This window comes from Tursiops truncatus, chromosome 20, assembly GCF_011762595.2.
Source record: "Tursiops truncatus isolate mTurTru1 chromosome 20, mTurTru1.mat.Y, whole genome shotgun sequence".
NCBI lineage: Eukaryota > Metazoa > Chordata > Mammalia > Artiodactyla > Delphinidae > Tursiops > Tursiops truncatus.
In genome coordinates this window covers 27687150-27709359 of record NC_047053.1, presented here as the reverse complement: position 1 = coordinate 27709359, position 22210 = coordinate 27687150, and the positions used below count along the sequence as shown (strand labels likewise).

The following is a 22210-nucleotide window of genomic DNA, read 5'->3' as shown; positions in this document are numbered from 1 at the left end:
TCTTTGGATATTACAGGCCCCCTTCCTCTCCACCACTCCCCTCCCCTCCCCTCCCCTCCTCAAGAAGCAGTGCCAGTAATCTCCACAGCAGGAATGTCACCCCTCTCACCCCACTTCCCTTCCGCCCTTTCTCCTTTTACCTTCAGCAACCGTAAGAACAAATGCCGACCTCGACTAAGACCAAATGCATCCCCTGTCTGTAGACTAAGGATCTTGAGATCTTAATCCCTCTCCCCATCATATTTCATTTCCCCTCCGACCATGTAGACAGGGCTGCCACAAGGACCCGAATCCTTGAAGGGCTGGATGTGAGCTGGCCAAGGACTCAAGGAGTAGAGGGCTTGGAGAAGCCTTGCTGCTAGGCCTTAAGAAGTAGAAAAAGACCCGATCTGTTCAAGAACCACAGGAGGAAGACAGGAACAAGGAAGAACGGTAAGACTCCCTCCAACCCTGATTGCATTCTTTCACTATAGTTGGACACTATTAAGAGAGATCTCCGTTGGGAAGGCTAGAGCTGAGGGTGGTGACCCAGTCCTGGACTGGGGGAGCAGGGAGTGTGAGGGGAGGTGGTGGTGGCTGATGGCGGGAACATGGATCCAAGCCCTTTGGCAACATTGAAAATATGGAGCCCCTTCTCTTCCTGGCCCCCACGCTATCCTGCAGACACAGCCGTGCTGTGCCGAGCTGTCCGAGGCCCTGTAATATCAACTCAACAATGCATGTTCTACAACTACGGCTACGGCTACCAGTACATCTACTACAGTGCATGCATTTAGTTCAGTCCCACAGAGACATACAATCTAAGAACAGGCAGGGGGTGTGAAATGTTTTACTGGACAACAGGTGTTTCAGAGTTGTAACTAATAAAAAAAAAATCGAAAACGAAAGTGTACAAAAAAAGACATTTCTCGAGAGTTGGATATGAGTTTGTTTCTTGAACTGTTTCATCTGAACAAGCAAAAACATGCAAACCAGCTGGTACTAACAGGAAGCTGGACACTGAGAGAGGATTAATAGGTGTGGACAAACCTTCCCGCTGAGCGTGCTCAGAAGAGTGTTTGAGAGGAGGTGTGCAGATCCTAGTGTAAGAGAGGCGGGAGAGTATGCCTCAGAGACACTCTCACCGCAGCCCCAACCAAGCAAGAGAAAAGACAACAGAACATGACTCTCACACTCACCACCACCGTCAGGAGCTCATGTCACTAGATGGGAACAAAGCTGGCAAGTGTAAAGCACAGTAAGGGGTCCTGGCTGGGCGGGGGCTGGGCTGGGGCCGGGGCCTAAGACTGATACACGGACCCACCCGCGATGCCACCCAGAAATCCAATAGCCTGGAGATTCGAACCATTTCCCTCATTTGTCTGGGGGAGCCGTTTACCAAACTGGATTTAGGTTTGGGGGAGGGGCATGATGGGGCCACTGGAACTGAATGGATACGATCAAAATAAACAAACAAAGTCTCGACTGAGCACAAGAAAAGATGACGTTTCAAACTTCCGGGTGAAGGTAAAAGAAAAGTGACACTGATAGTGAAGTCATCTAGGAGTCGCCGGGACCTCCCCCTGGGGGTCACCCGAGCCCACCCACCTCAGGTCCGGGGCAGGCTGGCCCAGAGAAGTCGGCTGAGGTGGGTGCAGAGCTCCAGGCCCAGGGCCCTCCTACCCTGACACCGTAGCCCTGACGGATGCCGTTGCCCAGCTCATCAGAACCGAAGCTGTTTGCTTCCCACCCCACGGCCTCCGGCTGGAGCTTCTGCTCAGGAAGCTCCCCCGGCGCGTCATAATAAGGAAGGGAAAAGCCACACAAAACTGTGGAGCTTGAGAAAAATGAAAGTGCAAAGAGGGCCTTTCATAGTCCACCTGATCTCTAAGCCAAGCCTGAGAGCCCCTGGGGAGCAGAGGCCCTGTTTCCCACTGTTCTGAGTCCCCGGCCAGGTTCAACATGGGACCAAGCCCAAGGGCGGCACTCCACAGATTCCCTAGACCAGCTTCTCCCTAGGAGAGAATGCAGTTGAACTTGTAATCCCCCAACAGCCGAGGCTGCGTCGGGGCGGGGGGGGGGGGGGGGTGGGGGTGGAGGGGGGGCTGAAGGAGCATCCCTGTCCCCGGGGGAGGAGCTGGGATGGGTGGGGCAGGATTGCAGGAGGCGGTGAAGGTAGACCAGGCAATCAGCCCTCCGTGAGCCCCCCTGCTGGCCTGGGCCGATGCACACACCCAAATAAGTCTGTGTAGCCCCTCCCATACATGCCAAAATGCCACCCAGGGGCCACTATGACAGGTAAATAATTGGCCATCCTGCCAGACTTGGAGTCCAGATCATTTTCTAGGGGGAGGGAGGGAGGAAGGGGAGAGTCCTTACAGGTCAAAATGCACTAAGAGAAAGACAGGTGGAGATCTTCCTTCCCCAGCCTTGTAACCCTTCTCCAGGTTCAAAGGGGGTAGGGGGTGGGGGCCGAGCTACCCTGTCTACACGTGGGCAGGTGTCTTCCAGCCTGGGCAGTGTTCTGACTTGGGCAGGCACAGCCTGGTCATCGCCCTCGGGCACACCCAGGCTGCACTGGGGGTGCCCTACAGCTTCCTGGCCGAGCCTGAATCCTGGGGTGGCACCTCCGAGCTGAGGGTTTACTCCTTGCACTAACCCAGGCTGGTGTGGGCAGGGGGTCTGGGAGCACACTCCTGAAGAGAATTCACTAACAGTGCGGTGATGAGCATGGCTGACCTCGAATGGCCTGTGGGAGACTTGGCTCCGGATGGAAATGGCTACAAATAAAACACCACTGGTCCTGAAAAAAAAAGGGTGGCTGGAGATGGCTCTGACCTTTGGGGTTAGGAGTTAGAGGGGATGGGGGGGACTCCCGCCTGGCTCTGGGGGTCTGGGAGAGGGCAGGGGTGGCAGAAGGGGGCAGAGACCATGGGGAGACCACTCTCAGACTCTCAAAGAACCCCATGCTGCCCTTTAAACTTGCCATGAAGTCAAGGAGAATGGGGGTGGGGAGAGAGGCAGGGTTAATTTTGGGTTAAAGTTTAGTTTCATAATCCAAGTTACAATAAGAAAGAAACTGAACGGAGAAAACAACAACCAACAACACTCAAAACTCTCAGGATTTTTCTTTTTGTTGTCCCTTCCCCCAGGCACAGGTAGGACAGAGGCTCGTTTATCGTGATACCAAAAAGCTCTCAAGTTAAAAAACCAGATGGAACAGGGAGACACTAGGCAGCTGTGCAACCCGCCCCCAGGGCAGGGGGACCAAGAGACGCTGGCCAGAGGGCCGGTGGGAGCCTCGGAGGCCGGCTGCGCGGGCGGGAGCCGAGGAAAGGCGCCCGGTGCCCCCGCCCAGCTCTCTGGCTAACGCCCTCAGCAGCCCCCTGAGAATTCCCTGGCCCCTCCAAACAAGCCCCCAGCGGGTGGCTCAGGGGAGTGGGTCCTTTGTAGCTTGAGGCAGTGCCAGTTTGCATGGAACGGATTTTTACTGACATTTCCAAAGGGCCTCACTGTGCCAGTCTCTTACCACCGAGGGTTTGGGTCTTTTTGGCGTTTGCCCTCTGGGCTTTTAATGCCCCATTTCCTGGTACCCTCAGCAGCACCTCCCTCCCCCGGCCCTCCTCAGAGCCCTGTTACATCAGACTAAACTTCCCTGGGTGCTCCAGCGGCCTGGCCGCGGGGTGTTGGGGGAGAGCTGCAAACCATGGCTCCCGGGTTTAGGAGGTGGGGGGCCTCTCGGTGGCCTGGGGGATGGGGGAGCACACAGCAGAAGCCCTGCTTGCTCAGGAAGGCAGAGGGCATCTGGGGGAGAGGGACAAAGGCCCAGCTCCAGCCTGAGCCCACAGTGCCGCTGGGGAAAGGTTCCCAGCTCACCCCAAGGGTCCCAGACCCCCTCAAAGGTTGGATTTGGAGACCAAATGACCTGGGCAACCTCATGGGAGGGAACACCCCAATTCCCTTGGCGGCTAGAGTCTCGGAGCCCTCTGGTCTCGGCTCAGAAGAGAGTCTGGGATGGCCCGGGGGCTTCAGGAAGAGCGGCTTCACGCCCTGGGGTCAGGGTTGGCCTCACGTTTGACCCTCAGGGACTCGGGGTTTAGCCCCGGATCAGCGAGCCCCCTTGCCAAGGGCAGCAGGGGCCAAAGGGGTGGGTTGCTCCCAGGCCAGGACCACACGGATGGACTCTGAGTCTCCCTTGGCAACCTAGAGCTTCTCTGGCTGGGTCAGAGACTCGAGGCAGGGGGCCTTGTGAACCAGCAAAAGCCAAGGAGGGAAATGCCCACGGGTGCCCTGAAGCCGGCTGTCAGGTGAAGGGGCCCGTCCGAAGTCCACAAGAAATCCATTTTTCTCTTTCGAGGGAGGGAATCATCATCTACCTTTGGTTTGCGGTCCCGGGACTGACCCCCCGCTGGGGCCGCCCCCCGCCCCCCTCCGGGCTGTGCTGAGAGTGGTGGGCAGACGCAGCCGCACATCCAACAGGGCCTTTACCTTCCCCTGCACACTGGGCATGCCTGGGAGCCGCCGGGCCCGCACACCTTCCTACCTGATCCTCGTGCTGCCGCCACCGCTGCCGCCGCCACTGGTCCGTAAGCCGCTGCCGGGAAGCCTGGCAGAGAGAGAGGAGCTGGGGTGAAGGAGGGTCCTGGAAAGGGCCACGGACAGACGCGTCTCACAGGCCATGTCCCCCGCCCCGACACAGAAGACAGGGGTGGGAAGGGATGTCCGTGGGTCGGCCTTTAGGAGGGACATGGATAAGCGGCGCTCAGGCTTCTGGAAGGCACAGCATCTTTAGGTGTGTTTGATTGCCACACATTTGTCACCCGGGAAACTGGTTCTAGACGGCACACCAAAATAACGGAAGGGAATGAAGAGTAACTTCTCTCGAGAGCAGGGCGAGCTCCCTGCGGCCCCTGCACGGGCACCTTGGTGATTCCCCAGGGCTTGTCAAGAGCTGGTGGGGTCGCGCATGGCCCGGTCACAGGCAGGGGTCCCTGGGGCGCAGTCAGCCCTCAGCCACAGGCAGGAGGCCCTGAGGGTGGCCTCCTGACACCACAGGCACCTTGGCCAGGAGATGGCTTAAGCCTAGCCGTTCTCCTGAGGCCTCAGGCTGGCTTGGCCGTCTTGACTCCACACTTCAGTGCCAGCAGCATCACGGCCCCGGGCCCAGGGGTGAAGCATTCTGGGGGCCAGCTCGGGGAGGAAGTGTGGGGCCGCAGAGACGACGTGGGGTGGGCCTGTGGCTCTGGAGGCACATTAGGGGGATCTAGATCTGGCCCTTCTGTCTGAGCTCCACCGTCCCAATCAAGGTGGCACTGAAGGGTCTCCTGGGGGTTTTGATCTGACAACGCACCAGGCAGCGAGGCTGTCCCAGCAGTGGGACTAAACGTCAGAAGGACACGGTGACCCAGCGTGGCTGCAGAGTGTCCAGGTGAAGGAAGAGGTGGGCACGTCCCCTCCCCCGGGCTTCTTCCGGCCACTAGCCTGTGCACGCACAGCCACGCCCTGGGACACACACAGACACACTCCCCCACGCGTGGGACAATCTACCTCCAAGCAGACCCGTGTCCGGTGCCTGTGGTTTTAAATGATGTGCCGGAAGCCAGCAGCAAGCAAACAAACAGCCCAACGGAGGGGCTCAGCGTTGGCCACTGAGCCTTCCAGATAAGGAGCTGCTACAGGACGAGGGCGGTAAGGGAACATGCACCGGGGAGCAGGGGAGGAGAGGAGAGAGAGGGCCGTCCCCCAAACACAGCAAACTAGAAGCCCGCTAAACTCTAAGACTATTGCCCTAGCTACACAGAACTACTGGGGAGGAAAGAAGTTCAGAAGGGAAGGAGCTATACTAGAAACGTCAGGCTAAGCTACTTCAAATGCCAATGAAAAGAGACATACTTGCATTTAAATATGGTAATAGGGCTGTTGAAGGGGGAAAAAGAAAGATCCAGGTGAAATAAATGTATACAGCGATGACCCCTGCCAGACCAGGGAAGGGACTCCCCCACCAAGTCCCCTCCCCATTTCCTCCAGGCAGGATCTAGATTTCTGAAGATGTGGGTGCTTGCGCAAAGTGCTGAAGGAAAATAAGGAAGATGTCAAGTTATTTCTCCCCATCCCAACGCTACACCAGGCTCTGCTGCAGGCCCGGAGCAGGGCTCAGGGGACCCTGAGGGAGAAGGAAGAGGGCGGGGACAGGAGGAAGGTCCTTATTCTTTTGTACTCTCTCACTTCTTACTTGAAACAGGTTTCCTTGGAAGCATGAAAAAAATGGTGGTGGGGGGGAGGGAGGGGGGACAGAGCTGGGGGAGGGGAGTTGAGTCAGTAAGAAGACTTTTAACAAAAGCTCTCTTTTCTGGAGTTGAGTGCATTTTGGACAAAAAGTCCAAGAGAAAGAGAGAGGAAAGAGGGAGGGAAAAAAAACCCTGATCCAAGAAAGGAAATCCATTATCCTTAATCTCAGATAAAGGCTCCTGCTGGAGACTGCTCAGCAGATACTGCTAAGGGCTGAATTTAAACTCAACCATCAAAACGGGGCTAAGCGGAGTGACAGGTGTTGGGGGCGGGCGAGCAGGGGAGGGGAGCCCCCCAGTGTGCCCAGAACAGCAGAGACAGCCCTCACAGCACCCACTCTGTGGCGACACAGCCCGCCGTTCCCCCCATCCCCCCCGTGCAGCCTGGCCTCCTTGGGAAGCTCCTAAGCGAGGAGGAGAGAGTGCTGCCCCAGCATCCTGCCCCGGGCTGTCTTCTTGGTCCACTTCCCCAGCTCCCTGCTATCCCCCTCCTGTCCTGGGAGGCCGCCCAGCCTCACCGCTCACCCCAAATACATTCTCCAGATGACCTGGCAGCTAAGCCACTGATGCTATTTCTAAGGCCAGTGGGCTCTCCCTGGTGGCGGGGCTTGTGGGGGATGCGTGAGCACAGATCCAGGAAAGGGGTGTGTGTGTGTGTGTGTGTGTGTGTGTGTGTGTGTGCGTGTGTGTGTAGGTGCTGGGGCTGCCCCAGCCAGGGGCCGTCATGGGCCTACAGCTGTCCCCATGGAGTGCAGCCTGTCTCCAGGACGGCAGGAGGGACCTGGGGACCAGGAGCTTCCAGGGCTGGACCCGGAGGAGGTGGAAGAACAGGGAGAGCCTTGCAGATTCGGCTTCTGGTCCTGTGCTCAGCATCTCTCCCCAGGCCCTCAGGAGCCAGGGGTCACCTGCGGCAGACTCCCTCCTTGGGAAACCTCTTCTTTTATTTTTGAAGGGATGGGGGTCTGGGTTGCCCTGGCAGGGGGCATCCAGGGGTTTACTGCAGGGCATTAGGCAGATCTGGCAGGGCTCAGGGCTCCTTGCTGGGGCTGAGGCCCAGGCAAGCGTGGCAGAGCCCCTGGTCCATGAGTGCCCGTGGCCACCCTAGCACCCCACTGCCCAGATGACCGTCCCCCGTCCGCTGCTGGCAATGCGGAGAAGGGCTCCCTCCTCGACACAGCCTGTCTGGCCAACGCGTGAAGGGGGCAACCAGGCTTCTCCTCGTGAGGCAGGTTAGCCCAATAGCCAAGTGCACAGACACGAAGCCTGTCTGGGTTCAAATCCTGGCTCAGCCACTTACTAGCTGAGTGACTCTGGGCAAGCTGCCTTAACCTTCTGTGCCTTGGTGTCCCCATTTGTAAAAGAGATGGCGATATCAGTCAGAGATTAATAGATGCAAAGTGCTTAGACGAATGCCTGCCAGGACGTAAGCTTCGACAAGTGTGAGCTCATTCTGATGAAGCCCGTCAGGTCTCTGTCCAGCCATCAGCCCTGCCCTCAAGACAGGGCTCTCCCTCACGCAGGGCTATTCCACCTTCTCCGGGGTTGGCCACGTGGTCAGATGGTCATTAGCACACAGGAGGCCTGAATTCCTACTGATAACAGTGGTCTGGAATCTTTCGGGATGTCCCAACTTCATGATGTCATTTTAGTGCAGCTAAACGTCCACACCTCAAAATTAGAATATGCGTTCTTTTCAGCTCTAACAACTGGGCCAAGCCGGCTGGCGCGACCCCAGTGGCTTAATACCTCCCATTTCTTAGCAGTAAATCAGGCAGCAACGAGAAAAATGTTTTGCTAATAAAACCTCAGGACTTGAGAGCTATAGGTTTCTTACCTGGCGACTCAGGTGTTAGGAAGGTAGTGTGCCCCTCCTGTTAGAGAATCTTGCATTCAAAAAGAGGCTGCCTGGGCACAAAGAACGAAGCACTAATGGTGGCATCCCAGGCGCGGGCAGGTGCCACGCCTCCTAGGAGCTGTCATTCAGACCTAAAGACCCAATCTCACCAGTCTGGAGCTCCTCGCCCCACCAGCGCAGTAAAAGGATCACTGGGTTTGGCATCAAAGCCTGGCCGCCAGCCTCAGCTGCCCCTGGCTTGCTTTATAACTTGAGCACCGTGTTTCACTTCTCTGCGCCCCGGGTAACAACTCCTGTCTCCTGCAAGGAGGTCAAGCCAGATGACCTCTGAAATCCCTTCAGCTCTGAGCCTGCAAGAGCCTGTCTTGCTGGTGTAAGAGGATGACAAACCCAAGTCCCTCTGTCACTGGAAAGCGGTGCCTCTGGGGTTGGCCCTATCACACCTCTGGGGTAAGTAACTCATGTGAGAGCTGTTGCCATCCCACTGACAGTGAACGAGATGCTTTTCTGGACTTTCTGGATCTCTGAGAATTTAGTGCCAGTCAGAAGTCAACGGCACTTTTGGTTTTTTGGCGGCTTCTACGACGCCACACCTACTTTTTATTGCCTCTGTGGCACTCACCAGTTTTTGCCTTACCTAAGCACAGTTATTTTTACGTGCACATCTGATTTCTCCCGCTGGATGGCAAATTCTTGTAGGGTGGGGACCGAGCCCCATGTCCCACTTGGGACCTAGTCCAGAGTCTGTCCCACCTTAGATTCTTGTGGAGCGTCAGCTGGTATGATGATGGTCAGATGCCCTAAGGTGGTGGAGGAGGGCCAGGGCTGGGAGGCACTGCTCTGGGTAAACTGAGCTGAAAGGCAGCACTGCCTGCATGTCTAGCTGCCTCTCCACTCCCGTGACCCTGCAGCCCAGGGGCAGCAAACTCAAATGCCTACAGGAGAGGGCCGGCAACAACAAGAAAAAGCACCTGCTCTGTCTAGCGGACTATCCTTACCGCTGGCCGCTCACTGGACCACTTGGGGAGTTTTCACAAATGCTGAGGCCTGGGTCCCACTGTTGGAGATGCTGATTTATCTGGTTTAGGGTGCAGCCTGGACAGGGGGACCTTTAAGTGCTTCCCAGGTGACCCCAGGGTGCAGCCGAGGGGGAGAACGTTTGGTTTAAAGGTTTTCAAAAATTGCAAAAGGTTGGGGCTTCCCTGGTGGCGCAGTGGTTGAGAGTCCGCCTGCCGATGCAGGGGACGCGGGTTCGTGCCCCGGTCCGGGAGGATCCCACATGCCGCGGAGCGGCTGGGCCTGTGAGCCATGGCCGCTGAGCCTGCGCGTCTGGAGCCTGTGCTCCGCAACGGGGGAGGCCACGACAGTGAGAGGCCCACGTACCGCAAAAAAAAAAAAAATTACAAAAGGTTAAACTGAGGTGTACATCTGCGTACCCTGTCTCCCGCTAACCTTGTGGAAGGAAAGGCCCTCCTGAGAACACGGTGGAGAATCTAATCCTTGCGACCATCTCCTCTGAGATCCACTTCAGGGTCTCCGTTCAGAGCAGCGGGTTTCTAGCCTGGCTGAGGGAGCTTTAGCACACAAAGAATCAGGTAGGGCCTCTGTCTCTATCTTTTAGAGGCCTTCCAGATAATTCTGACGCATGCAGACATGCACAGGATTCCCTGTGGGATCGAGGGCAGAGAATCCTTGATGTAGAGGAAGTCTTGGGGTGTCCTTGGTTTTTAGTAAACACTGAAGGGCCCAACTGTCCTGTCCACCGCGGGGTATTAGGTCACGGGCCTCTTACTTTGCATCCTCTCCCCTTCCCGGTTTGAGAAGATGCCGCCTGGGATACAGTTCTGGCTTGGTCACTACTTAATTCTGTGACCTCGGATGAGTGAGTTCTGAGGTTCCTTATGGCTCTGACACGCTGTGATTTCTGAGGGGAATCTTTATAAAACTCTCTCTTATAATGCTCACTACCAGGAAAGACAGTTTTTCCTACATTGTGCTTGCTTTAAGCACTCTCCACCCCCTTCCCCAGCACACCCTGCATCTCCAGGAGGCGTGTAGAGCTGCCCAGGGTCCCTCTGAGGGCGGGCACTGTCACCCACCTGCAGCTGCTCCAGGCAATTCCTCCTGCCTCCCTCTTCCTCTGATGCCTGGGCCCAGCCCCCAGAGATTCTGATGATATGTCTGGGTGCAGCCTGGACAAAGGAAACTTCCAGTGTTCCCCAAAGCATGGCTGGAGCTGAGAACACGGCTTTAGGCACTGCTTGCCGGGGTCCTGGGGAGGCAGGAAGCAGAAAGCTCTCCCTGGGGACTCTGGCCCGGCGTCTTTCTCCAGGGGGGCCGTATTACCTCCCAACAGAGAGCTGGGGCCCACAGTGCCCTTGCTCACCTAGAACTGTTGCAGGGACCGACCTCAGAGGCCTCTGTAACTCCCGACCCATTCTCAGCCCCTTATGTGCTCAATAAATATTTATTGAGCACCTACTACGTGCCAGGCACTATTCTAAGCACTGGGGTCATAGCAGTGAACTAAACACACACACTCTCTGCCCTCACAGAGCTTCCAGTCACTAGTCCTGACGGGAAAGGGGTCTCCAGCTGTGGGCCCAGGCTGCACACAAACCAACTCCTCGCAAAGGAGAGAAAACTGGCTACCGAGAAGCAGGGTTTTGGGCTAGAGGGGAGCTCTGGCCACTCTGCCAGCGAGAAGGGGGCCTCTACCCCGGGCCCACCTAGCTTGCAGCCAGGCCCCTGACTGTGTGTACTATAGGGTCTTCTCATAGCTGAGCTCAAGACGTGGGTGTGGCTATACACCAAATCCTGCTTGGAGAGAGAAGCAGCGATCAGAAGACAGCCTTGCAGGACGGTGGAGGGTAGGGCGTGGCCATTCCAGCTAATTCTTTTCTCCAAAATCCAGCAAACAAAAGGAGAGGGAATGGAGGCATTCCCATGGCTATGATCTTGACCTATAGCCCCTAAAGGTCGTACCACTTCAATTCAGTTAAAAAAAATCACCAAGCTAGGCCCTTGGTACACGTGACCAAGACACAGGTCCCTCAAAATTCTTTTCAGTCAGGACCGACCGAGCTGGGGACAAATCCTTCCCTTTCTGGGCCCTAAGGAGTTCTAGCTTTGGCCTGACTATCTGGGGCCTTGGGGACAAGGCAAGGTTTCTCCGCAGTGCTGGCCAGAGGGCCAGTATCGGGAATGGCTGATACATTACAAGCGCTCCGCCCTGGCTCCTGGCCCTAGGAGGACACTCTGTTCCGCATTGCTCTCTCTCTAGCAAGACTTCAAGGGTGAGAGTGGCCACAGGGAGTTCACTCCAAAGCCAGCCTTCGTCGCTCTGTGACAGCAGTTTGTGGTCAAACTAGCCCAGGGACACCCACTTGCCCACAGAACAAACGTCAGCCTGTCAGAGACCAAGACCAAGACCTTCAACGTGAAGGCGTTTCAGACTGTAGTTTCTAAGGAGACATGAGCAAACTATCCTGAGAGTTTCTCCTTCTCTCCTGCACCACCCCTCCCCTCACTCTTCATAAAACTGCAATTTCTGCTTTGCAGACACTCTCCCACCTACCACCAATGGGTGTCAGGGCAAGCCACTGGTCTGACCATTGGTCCTGCTAGAGCTCACTGTGCACATGGCTTTTTGTTTTGTTTTGTTTTTGCGGTACACGGGCCTCTCACTGTTGTGGCCTCTCCCATTGCGGAGCACAGGCTCCGGACGTGCAGGCTCAGCGGCCACGGCTCACGGGCCCAGCCGCTCCGCGGCATGTGGGATCTTCCCGGACCGGGGCACGAACCCGCGTCCCCTGCATCGGCAGGCGGACTCTCAACCACTGCGCCACCAGGAAAGCCCTGCAGATGGCTTTTTACATGTCCTGTTCTCAAAGTTTCAGATGTCCAATTGCCAGTTAAAGAGTCAACATTTTGCATTCTCCGCATAGGATCTCTCCCTTAGCCATTTAAATCTAAATGGCCTAAACTCTCCTGGGCCTCCTCTCTTTGCCTACTTTCCCCAGCTTCGTTCTTCACGGGCCTGTGCAAGGGCTCGGCACAATTCCAAACACCAGCCCTATAGCACCCACGGCTGTGCACCAGGACAGCAAACCTTCAAGTCTTGAGCACCCCAAGACTTTTTGCTGAAAGATCCCAGGCTCCCACCTTGGCCCCATCACTAGCTCTGTGGGTCAGCTGACATCTGTGATCTCAAGCTCTCTCTCCTGTAAATGCAGTCCAGCACTTTTTGACCCCTGAGACAGGCTATTTTAGGTTTTGAATTGGGCACTGACTGGCGGACCATGGGATGGTCAGGGGGTCTTGGGGGAGACTCCCGGGAGGTGAGGGGGAGGCATTCTGGGGGCTCAAGGCAGCTGCTACGTACCAACCGGTACAGAAATCATTAAAAATGTGAACAGCCGGCAGATCACGCCACTGCATGTCAGCCCTAGGTGACAAGGTGATGTGTAGAACCTTCTCTGTTCCTTTGTCTCCTCACCTTTAAAGCAGACGAGATGCTGAGAAGATGATCGTTACACTGATGATAAGAAGGGCAGCTGCCACTGGGGCGCCTTCCACGGCCAAGAGGCTCCCCCCGACCATCTCAGTGAGCCCCCAGTGCAATACCCCCAGGAAGACGCTACTTGGTGAAGGACTCAGGTCCAGACAGTTAAGCTTAAAGGAAACCATGCACAACATGGCTAAAAGCAAGGTGGCAAAAATCCCATCTCCCACGCTCACTAGCTGTGCCACCCAAGATGAGTTATGTAACCCCGCCTTGGCCTCATTTGGCTCCTCTGTAAGCGCGACTAATGACCTCCTTTGAGGGCTGCTGTGAAATTCAGCGCGTTGGTGGCTCCGGTGCACCAGTATCTGGCATCGGGTGAGCTCTCAGTAAGTGGAATAATAACTTTTATTTCTATTTTTATTATTATTGCCCAAGGTAATAACAGTAGCGTGGCCTTCCTAGTCTAAAACCCTATTAATTTACACGACATTTCACATACAAAGGGCTTTAATAGATACCATTTATAATTTGCCTGTGAGTGATAAGGATACGTCTTATCTGAAGTACAAGGTGGGTAATGTGACGGCAGGAGGCGAGGGGCTCGCAGGGGCTTCAGGGAGGGCCTGGCTGCGGTGGCTGAAGACCCCCGGAGCTCGCGCGTCAGCTGCGCTGGCGGTCGCTCCTGCCCTTTTGCCCTTGGATTTGTTCAGTCCCTCCCAGCTCCTCTAGGAAGGGCTCAGCCAGAGGGACCTCTGGGGGCCCTTCCATCTAGTGGAAGCCTGCTCTCTCCTCTGTTGCCAGCACGTGCCCCAGAAAGCAGGGCTATGCCTCTCTGCTTCGTCACTGTGTCCCCAGCTTCTGGGGCAGGGCTGTGATGCAGCAGGTGCTGGTAAGCAAGGGCGGAATGGGTGGAAGAGGAACGGATAGGTACAACAGGGTGGGCAAGAAAGGGGCTCTACCTGCTCCAGGCCTTACCTGAATCCTAGCTCATTCCAGGGCGGTGCCAGAGGTCAGAGGAAGAGAGTGTGGAGAGGCCCTAAACCAGCTCCACTAAGAGAGATGCAGGACAGGCCCCACACCCCCCCCTGCAAACTCAGGCTTGCCCTGAGGCCTGCTCGGGCTCAGAGCAGGGCGGCAGGGCTTCCGAGGGGGGTCAGCAGCTGCACTCTCGCTCTCCTGTCCTTCTCTAGGTGACTGCAACTGGGCAAGGCTCTTGGCCTCAAAGGAAGCCAGCCCTGGGCAGCCAGCGCCCAGGGCCCACTGGGCCAGCTCAGTGCAATCCGACAGGGAACAGCCTAAGGCAACGGTGGGGACAGCACCCCTGGTTCACAGAGTGTCTGCCCGTGATTCCCTAGGTCTGGGAAGAAGTGGCATCAGCTTTTCAGTGCTAAAGTCTGTTGTCCAGCTGTCCTGGCCCAGGTAATAGGACAGCACCTGCCCAGATGGGGGCCACAGAATCATCAACAGAGGTAGGAACGCCAGGGAGGGAAGCCACGTAATGCTTCTGGGCCCTTACACTTGCTAATCCCTGGACGTGGAGTACCCTTCCCTCACTGGCTGCATGGCAAACTCCTATTTGCACCTCAAAACCCAGTTCAGATGGTGCCCCTTCTTGAAAGCTTTGCTGGCAGTCAGTGACTCCCCAACCCTGCCACCCCTCCCCCCCTGTCAGACCACAGGGGGATACATCTGGCTGCCTGTGCGACGCCCCTCCAGGCTCTGGCCTCCTCACTCGCTTTATCAGGATCCCTTCCCAATGCCCAGAGAGGATCTAGCCCCCGGCAGGTCCTGATGACACTGTCCAGCACACTACCGAGAATGCGCTCTCATGGCCCACCCCCAACGGAACGCACCGGCAGCACAGGCAGTGACCCCATTGGTTGGGTCTCTCTGAGGCAGGGGATCCAAGCTGACCTGGACTCAGGGAAGATATCTCGGGGTAGGACTCTGCTCGTCTTTTCAGCCTGGGGAGAAGGAGGGAATGGGGGCCCATCTTGGCCTTCTGGTTTGTCCTTGGCTGTCCTAGACGCATGAGCTGCCCATCCCTCAGGCCTGGCACTGCCGTCTGCCTATAATCTCACACTCTATTATTTGTTGTTGTTGTTGTTTTGGTTTTAATGCCTGGTCAGTGACCCTCTCAACAATCTGTGAGGAAGGGGATAAGACAAGGAGATCAATAGCCCCATTGGACAGATGGGGAAACTGAGGCCCAGAGGTGGCCTGACTGTCCCAGCAAGCTGGGGACAAGAACTCAGTCTCCCGACTTCCCTCCTGAGAACCGGGGTCTCTGGCTTTGGCACCCCGAGTCACGTTTCCCTTTTTCATGCAGAGGAGTTTCAAGAGGCATGGAAACCTGATGGAAAGTGAAACCCGCAATCCCATCCATTCAGACTGCTCCGATTCATTTCCGCAAACATTTATTAAGTGCCTATTAGGCACCACGCTCTGCTTTCATCATCTGGAAATAGCGTCAGCCCCTGATTTTCTATGCGACGGGAGGAGCATGGGAGGGCGGCCCATGCACAGCTCGTGCCAGAATAGGGGTGTGCCGCAGAATTTTACTTCCTCATTTTCTTTTAAAGCAGCAGCTACATTGTCCTGACTAAGCTTTAATATTCAAATGAGGGATAAGCCCCCAGTGCCCACAGGGCCAGGCGGCGTGGGAGCGGGCTGGCCACAGGAGGCGCTGGCTTGTGATTGCAAATCTGCCTGTGGATCCAATCTGCGAAGGGGGTAATCCCTAGAGACGAAGCTCTGGGCTGGAGGGAGGTGCAGATTAGAGGGCTGGTGACGAAGCAGATGTGTGCGGGCTGCCGTGTCAGGTGGGGCTTCCCTTTACAAGGGAGCGTTTCTGTTTACAGTGCTGAAACATCTAGCTGTGGGCGCCTGGGACTGTGGACATGTCAACAGGCCTGGGGAGCCGACCATCCCATCCTGGCATGTCAAGGTGGGCTCCCCTACCCGTCAGGAGCCAGCCATCACTCGCTGGGAGGGCTCCGTTCTGGAACCCAGGCAGAAGCCCCGAGCCAGGCGGCACTGGCAGAGCTGAGGACCTACCGCGTCAGGGTATACCGGGGTTCCCCCTGAGGGCATTTCTGGGGTAGGGGGTGAGGAAAGAGCCCCTTCCAAACTTAAGCAGAGGAAAGTCCTGAGGTTTAAACAGACACCCGAGTGAAGTGGTGGCCACTGGTTTTGTGATTCCACCACAGTGGCCCTGGAATTGCCTCCCCTGACAGTCACAGAGGCTGGGAGGGAGGCCTGCTCCTCTCTCTTCAAGAACTTGACCAGAAAAAGCATCACTTTTTCTGGTGGGAGTACGAGCACAGGATTCCCGAGTGGGGGCTGAGCACGAGGGTCTCCACCATGTGGGTGGGCTGGGGGAGGGGTGGACGGAAGGCCTCTGGAGTCGCTCCCTGCAGTGGCCCAGGTTATCCATCCAGGCAGGGCCCCAGGCCTTTGGCGTGGCAGCTATCAGCACGTCTGAACACGTCACGCGTGCCGTAAACCGGAGGGAACTGACAGGTTGGTGTGAGCGAGCTCAGGAAGCAGCCCCTTGCCCCGGGCTGCTTCCCCCAGTCATCTGGCATAAGGCAAACTCCTTCCCCTTCCAAAAACTCGGGCCCTCTTCCCTCTTCTTTCCACATTCAAGCCACGGCCCTCAGGATAAGACAGACCACTAAGACTTGGTCTTTGCTCAAAGACTAGACGATGTGACCGAAGCTTACACCGCAGAGCCACAACTGAAGATGGACTACAGCAGCTTCTCCGCCAGAGAGAACAGCGTATCCTTGAGCTATGGCGCCTCTCCTCAGACCACACCCCCTCCCTCGGTGTGGAACAGAATGACCATCTTTTAGAAGGACCAAAACTGAACCAGCACCTGAGAACCATCCATCATTAGACTGGAGACATGGAAGGCAAAATGCGTGGTGAGCAGTTGTGAGTTCCGGATCCAGCAACCATGCAGGCATCACCAATCAACCACCGCTCCCTTTCTGCTGAGCTAAGACTTGGCCTCAAGATCATTCTTAAGCCAGTGCTCCAGGAAGCCAGTCAACATCAGCACCTGAATGAAATCTGCTTTCCATCACTGAGGACGCAGAAACACAAACTGGTACTTCCTGAACCAGAGTCCCAGGGTTTCCCCGCCTGGAACCTGTACCACCCGGCTGTTCCCACACAGTCATCCTAGGAGGGAGGTGGCAGTGCTGAGCCAGGGATGCTAGCCTGACTCTCCTGGCTGCCCCCAGCGCCCTGTGTCTGAGGTCACTTCAGTAGCCAAGGCTGTGGCTCAGACACTTTTTTGACGGTTGGGGCTGCATTAACCCTGCTGTCCCAGTAGAGCTGAAAGACCCCCAAAGGGCCGCAGCCAACCTGAGGCAGGGGGAGAGGAACAGAGCCCCGAGAGGAAGAGGCAGAGAGGAGGAGAGGCAGTGCAGAAAGAGGGGAGCATTCTTCTGAACTCACCCACATGGGTCCCTCACTGCCCCCCACCCCCGCCGCCCCAAACCCCTTCTGACTCACTTTGGAAATCTGACCACATCACTCCTCTACCTAAAATCCTCTAAGGGCTTTTCATGTGTTTTGTGGATCAAATGTGAATTCTGGAACCTGCCCCCCTTTCTAACCTTGTCTCCCCTGACCCACCCCCATCCCATTAACTGCTCTTAATCCCTGGGACCTGCACCGCAGCCCCTTTCAGGTTTGTGGCAGAGATTGCTAAGTGTCCCCTAATAAATATTTCACTCTTCTTCCTTAATACCAGAACCCTGTTTTTAGCTGGCACATGGTTACCAGGAATAAAGACATTCCTGAGGTTCCTTTGCAGCTAAAAGTGGCCATGTGACTAAGGCCTGACCAACGGGATCGAAGCAGAGTGCCACACATAACTTCTAAGAAGTGTTATTAAAGGGAAGAGATGTGTTCTTCTGGGATGAGTACGTAATGGCTGGAGCCTGAGCAGCCTTCTTAGTCTATAAGATGGAGTCTTACATTGAAGAGAATAGGACACAAAGATCAAAGAAACCCAGACCCTTGATACCGTGGAGCCACATCAGGCTTCTTCCACACTGGAGAGAAAAAACAAATTCTTATTTTGCCTAGGTATTATTATATTGCATTTTCTTTCTTTAAAAAAAATACTTGATTCAGTGTCTAAGCATGTCATTTCTCTACCTGGGATACACTTCCTTCTCTTCTTTACCCAGCTAATTTTATTTGACTTTGTAAGACCCAGTAGTGGGGTCACACCAGGCAGGACCAACAGCCTGTCTTTGTGCCCTTAGCAGAGAGAGATTCCCTCTGTCTAGCTAAGCACCTGTCCCATGATGCTCGGTGGGTCTGATCACTGGCTGTCTCCCTCGGCTGGGCTGTGAGCATCCTGAAGGAGCTATAGCCTTATGCACGTCCAGATATTTGGTACCTGATGATCAGTACATGGGGAGGGAGGAAGGGAAGAGGAGGGGTGAAGCAAAAAGTCCCAGCAACTCCCTTGGGGATTCTCAATCATTCCTTTCACGGATAAGTAGATCCCCCAGCAAGCAGCTTCGTTGGGGGTGACGAGGAAGAGAAAACCACTCTGGAGGGTGGTAGAATAAGAACACCAGTGCCCACTGTTTCTGAAACTTCCAGTTGCATAGCATTCACCAATTTACAGGGCATGTTCGCATATACACATCACCCTAGGTAATTCTAAAAACCTAACTCACTAGGCACTGTTATAATCCCGAGGGCTCAGAGGGCTAAGTCACTTGCTCGAGGTCACGTGGCTACTACGTGGCCAAGTGACCTGGAAATGAGATCTTCTAACTTCATGTCCAGCAACACAGGCGCCTCCTCGGACCTGCACCGTACAGGGGAGTTAGGAAAGCAAGCTACGTGCAAACCACGCGTGGGCAGGTGTGCACAGTGCGTGCACGGGCTCACACACACCTGGTGCACAGACGCGAGGGGCTCCAGGTGTTCGGTGGCATTTTCACTCGAGGGCAGGGGGTGATGGCAGAGGAAGGGGGCACGGGAGCGGACCGAGCAGCTGCTGCATGCAAACGCTCGGCCACGGCTCAAGGACAGGGCCACGTCGAGCAAGTGCAGGGGACACGAGGAAGCAGGGAGGGCTGGGGGCAGGCGGCAGCCAGGGGCAGTGCGCATGCTTTCGGAAACCGCGCTAGGCTGTCACTGGTGCTGGTTATTCAGTGCATTCACCTCCCCCGGAGCGAGAGCAGGACACTGTCGGGCTAAGAGACGGCAGCACACAGCATGTCCGTGGTAAACAATTTATTTTTCTACCTCAGTTGCTTACAGGGGTAAAAATAAAACGGCAACAGGGAGAAGCACAGACGAACTATTTACAGAGATGAAAATTCACAACGGCTAAAACGTCTGTGAGGCAAGCATATACTAGGACAAGTTCACCAAAGCAAAGCAATTCATAGCAGAACAAAATAAAGAGGAAAAAAGCCATACAGATTAAAAAGAAAAAACAGCACTCATGAAAAAGCCTGAGGGAAAATAAAAGGAAAGGAACCAATGATTACATCAAGCATCTTTAATGAGATGAACACAACTGCACAGCTTGGGTCTAAAGGACACTGACATTCAAGAGGATGGACTGAATGCATCCGACGGAAGCACGCAGGTCACTTCTCACAAACCCTGAGCGTGAACAAGGGTGACTCCTGAGGGCCCAACTGAGCTGTACTTCGTTAATCCAAGAGAGTGGGGAAGTGGACGGAAAGGAAGCCCTTCTGGGGGTGACCATCAGGGGTACCGACCTGATCAGGACAGACCCTCTGTGTTCGTGCCCTCTGACCCCAGTGGGCCAAGAGGCCCTTGATGCCAGCAGGGAATGCAAGGCCAGTAGGCAGCGAGGTGAGGGCAGAGGTGCCAGGGCAAGAGGGACGCAGTGTGGATCGGGGCCCACAGGGCCTGAGATGCGGCAGCACCTGGGTGCCTCCACTGTCCCTTCCCGAAGACAGATGTGCATTCTTATAGCAACAACCACTGAGGGACTGGCCCCCAAAGACAAAGACAACCAGATAATGTTTATATAATTTTTCTTCCAGATTAGATCGTTCACATTAGTATTTATAGAATAGTCTCTCTCTCTCTCTGTGTGTGTGTGTGTGTGTGTGTGTGTGTGTGTGTGTGTGTGTGTTCACTTCTGGTTCTGTCCGCCACAGGACACAGGTGCTCCAAGTCACATATCCCCAACCCCTGTGGGCTCCAGCACTTAAGAGCTCACCCATGAAATGCCCCAACAAGCCTATTTGGTGATTATTTAAAATAATTTGAGGCCTTCTTCCTAGATGCCCTTGAGGAAGGCTCTACAAAGTTTGTGAGAAGTTTCCCCCCGGCCCCATGACATTCTGGGAGGGTGGCAGGTGGAATACGTGGGGGAGGTGTCCACAGTGCATATGAGAAGCAAACTGGGAGGGGACTGGAGAATAAAATTGCTTTTAAAAAACTGAAAGAAGCATTGAGGACAGGAGTCTTTTCCAAGAATTAAAAATGAGAAAAAGGACATTCATTCCAACAGGCAGCTACGACAGTGTTCAGTGGGCACTGACAGCAGCGGGGTGGCCCCGGCAGGGACTGTGTCCTCTCTCTAGTAATGGTAGCAAACCCCAATTTGTTATGCCTCTCTTAAGAGCTAGTTGATAAAAATTATGTCTTGTGAAATCGGCAAGTAGTCTGCAAAGTGAAATAAGAACAGAAATTAACAGATTGAACTGAAACGAGGGTCCAGAGGGGGAAAAAGAGAGGAGACCACCGATCAGGATCGTGATAAGTCCAGTCCCCTCACCGACCCACGAGGGCTGGGCTGGGGGTAAGGGGCACGCGGTGGACCATCTGGGCTTGGGAGGAAGGAGCCACGTCCACGGTGGCTGGTCGGCACTCAGTCTTTCTGGAAGAGAACTACTCCCACTCGAACAGTTATCTGAAGCCCATAGCCCCCTTTATTGGAGCAGCTCTCCTTTATTCTCATAGAAGCCTAAAGGTGGGCAGAGACAGGCATTTCTTAACACCAACTGGGCAACCAGGAAGGTCTGCAGCAAGCCCAGGTCACACAGGTAAGGCAGGGACACCAGCAGATGAGATGGGGATTCACAGGAAGGGCCAACTCAGGTGAAGAGGCGGCGCCTTCCTGCAGGGGATGCAGGATACTCGGCGTGTGGCGAGGACACACAGGATGCAGCCCTCAGCAGCCCTCCAGGACGGGGGTGTCCTTCCGCTGCTCTTAGCTACTTTGCATCCCCCCACAGGATGGATTCAGGAAGGGCTGGGAGGGGTGCGGGAGGTACACGCATCACAAGAGAGACGAGGTGGGCAGTGGGTGAAGTGGGCACCACCGAGAACATGGAAAAGGAAGACCACGAAGAAAAGACGCCAGGGCAGCTTGGCGGTGATGAGATCATCTGTGCTGACGTCGCTGACTCACAGGCATGGGGAGGGGGTCAGCAGAGCCACCCTGATAGGGGCGAGGAGAGGGCAGAGTTGGGTTGCCCTCCCCTGGGTCACCCCTCTGCACCCCAGCCCCCCCGGCCAGATCCACTGAAGACATTCCTTACTGGCACAGGGCAAGAGACTCAGGTCAGAACGCTGCAAAGCTTCCCTGCCCCTGAGGCCGAGGCTCCAGGAGGAGTCTGGAAAACCACAGGGGTACCTGGGCTCTGTGTGCGAGAATCCTCGGCCGCTCGAGGCTCCCGGACAGCAGACAGAGCTACCTTTCCACAGGAGGCCACTCCTCCAGGGGCAGGTTACCCCAAGCCCATTCCATGTCCCTTTACCACCACCCTCCCCCCGGCTCTGTTCCCAAAGCCCTGGCTTGTGGTGAAGGGCTAGGCACCTGGGGGATCCCATCTCATCCTACCCAGCCTCGGTTGGTCACTCTTGCATCTCTGTCTGTCCTGCATACATGTCCATCTAGGGCAGACCCAAGGATGCAGGTCCCTGGGACACAGTTCAACCAGATATTTCCCGGGCTGGCTCATGGGGCCCCGAGGGCAGGTTCTCAGATGAGACGGGGGCCTGAGCAAGGAGTCCCCCGAATTATACCGGGTTAGGATCCCTAACTGTTTGCTGGAACTAGTGCTACACTGAGGGGGCAATGGCAACCTGATTGTGAAGGGAGGTAGGCTTCAAGCACACAGAGCAGCAAGGCACTCTCACCGAGCCAGGATGTGTGACCCTGCACATCTTCTTATCCCCTGGGGAGGAAGGTAGGGGAGGGAAGGAGAGGAAAGGCTTCCCCAAAACTACCACCAGCTTCTGGGCTGAGCAGGACAGGCAAGGAATGGAGAACGGGGATGGTGACACACAAGGTCTCTCCAGGAGAGGCAGTGCACGCATGCACGTGCGTGTGGGGACCAAGCACCCCTCATCATAACACAGCTCTTCACGTAGGCTCCGGAACAGCTCCATCCAACAGAACTTTATGCGGTGATGGAAACGTTTTATATTCTGCACAGACGGTAGCCCCCAGCCACGTGGCTGCTGAGTAACTGAAGCGTGGCTAGTGTGGCCGAGGAACCGAATTTTCCGTTTTACTTAATTTTACTTAAATTAAATGTAAACCTTAGTAGC

The 22210-nt window shown here is 55.5% G+C and overlaps 1 protein-coding gene across 5 annotated transcripts in view; it reads right to left on the bottom strand.

Annotated features, from left to right (window-relative positions):
• Window positions 1–22210, bottom strand: part of MSI2 (musashi RNA binding protein 2) — a 389780-nt gene that overhangs the window by 26470 nt on the left and 341100 nt on the right. For 4 of the 5 annotated variants that reach the window (XM_033847266.2, XM_033847265.2, XM_033847267.2 and 1 more), the window contains one exon: window positions 4523–4585. In XM_033847266.2, the coding sequence (XP_033703157.1) occupies window positions 4523–4585 (63 nt within the window). Of the gene's footprint in view, window positions 1–4522; window positions 4586–18886; window positions 20318–22210 lie in introns of those variants that run through there. The other variant, XM_033847268.2, reaches the window with a different exon arrangement.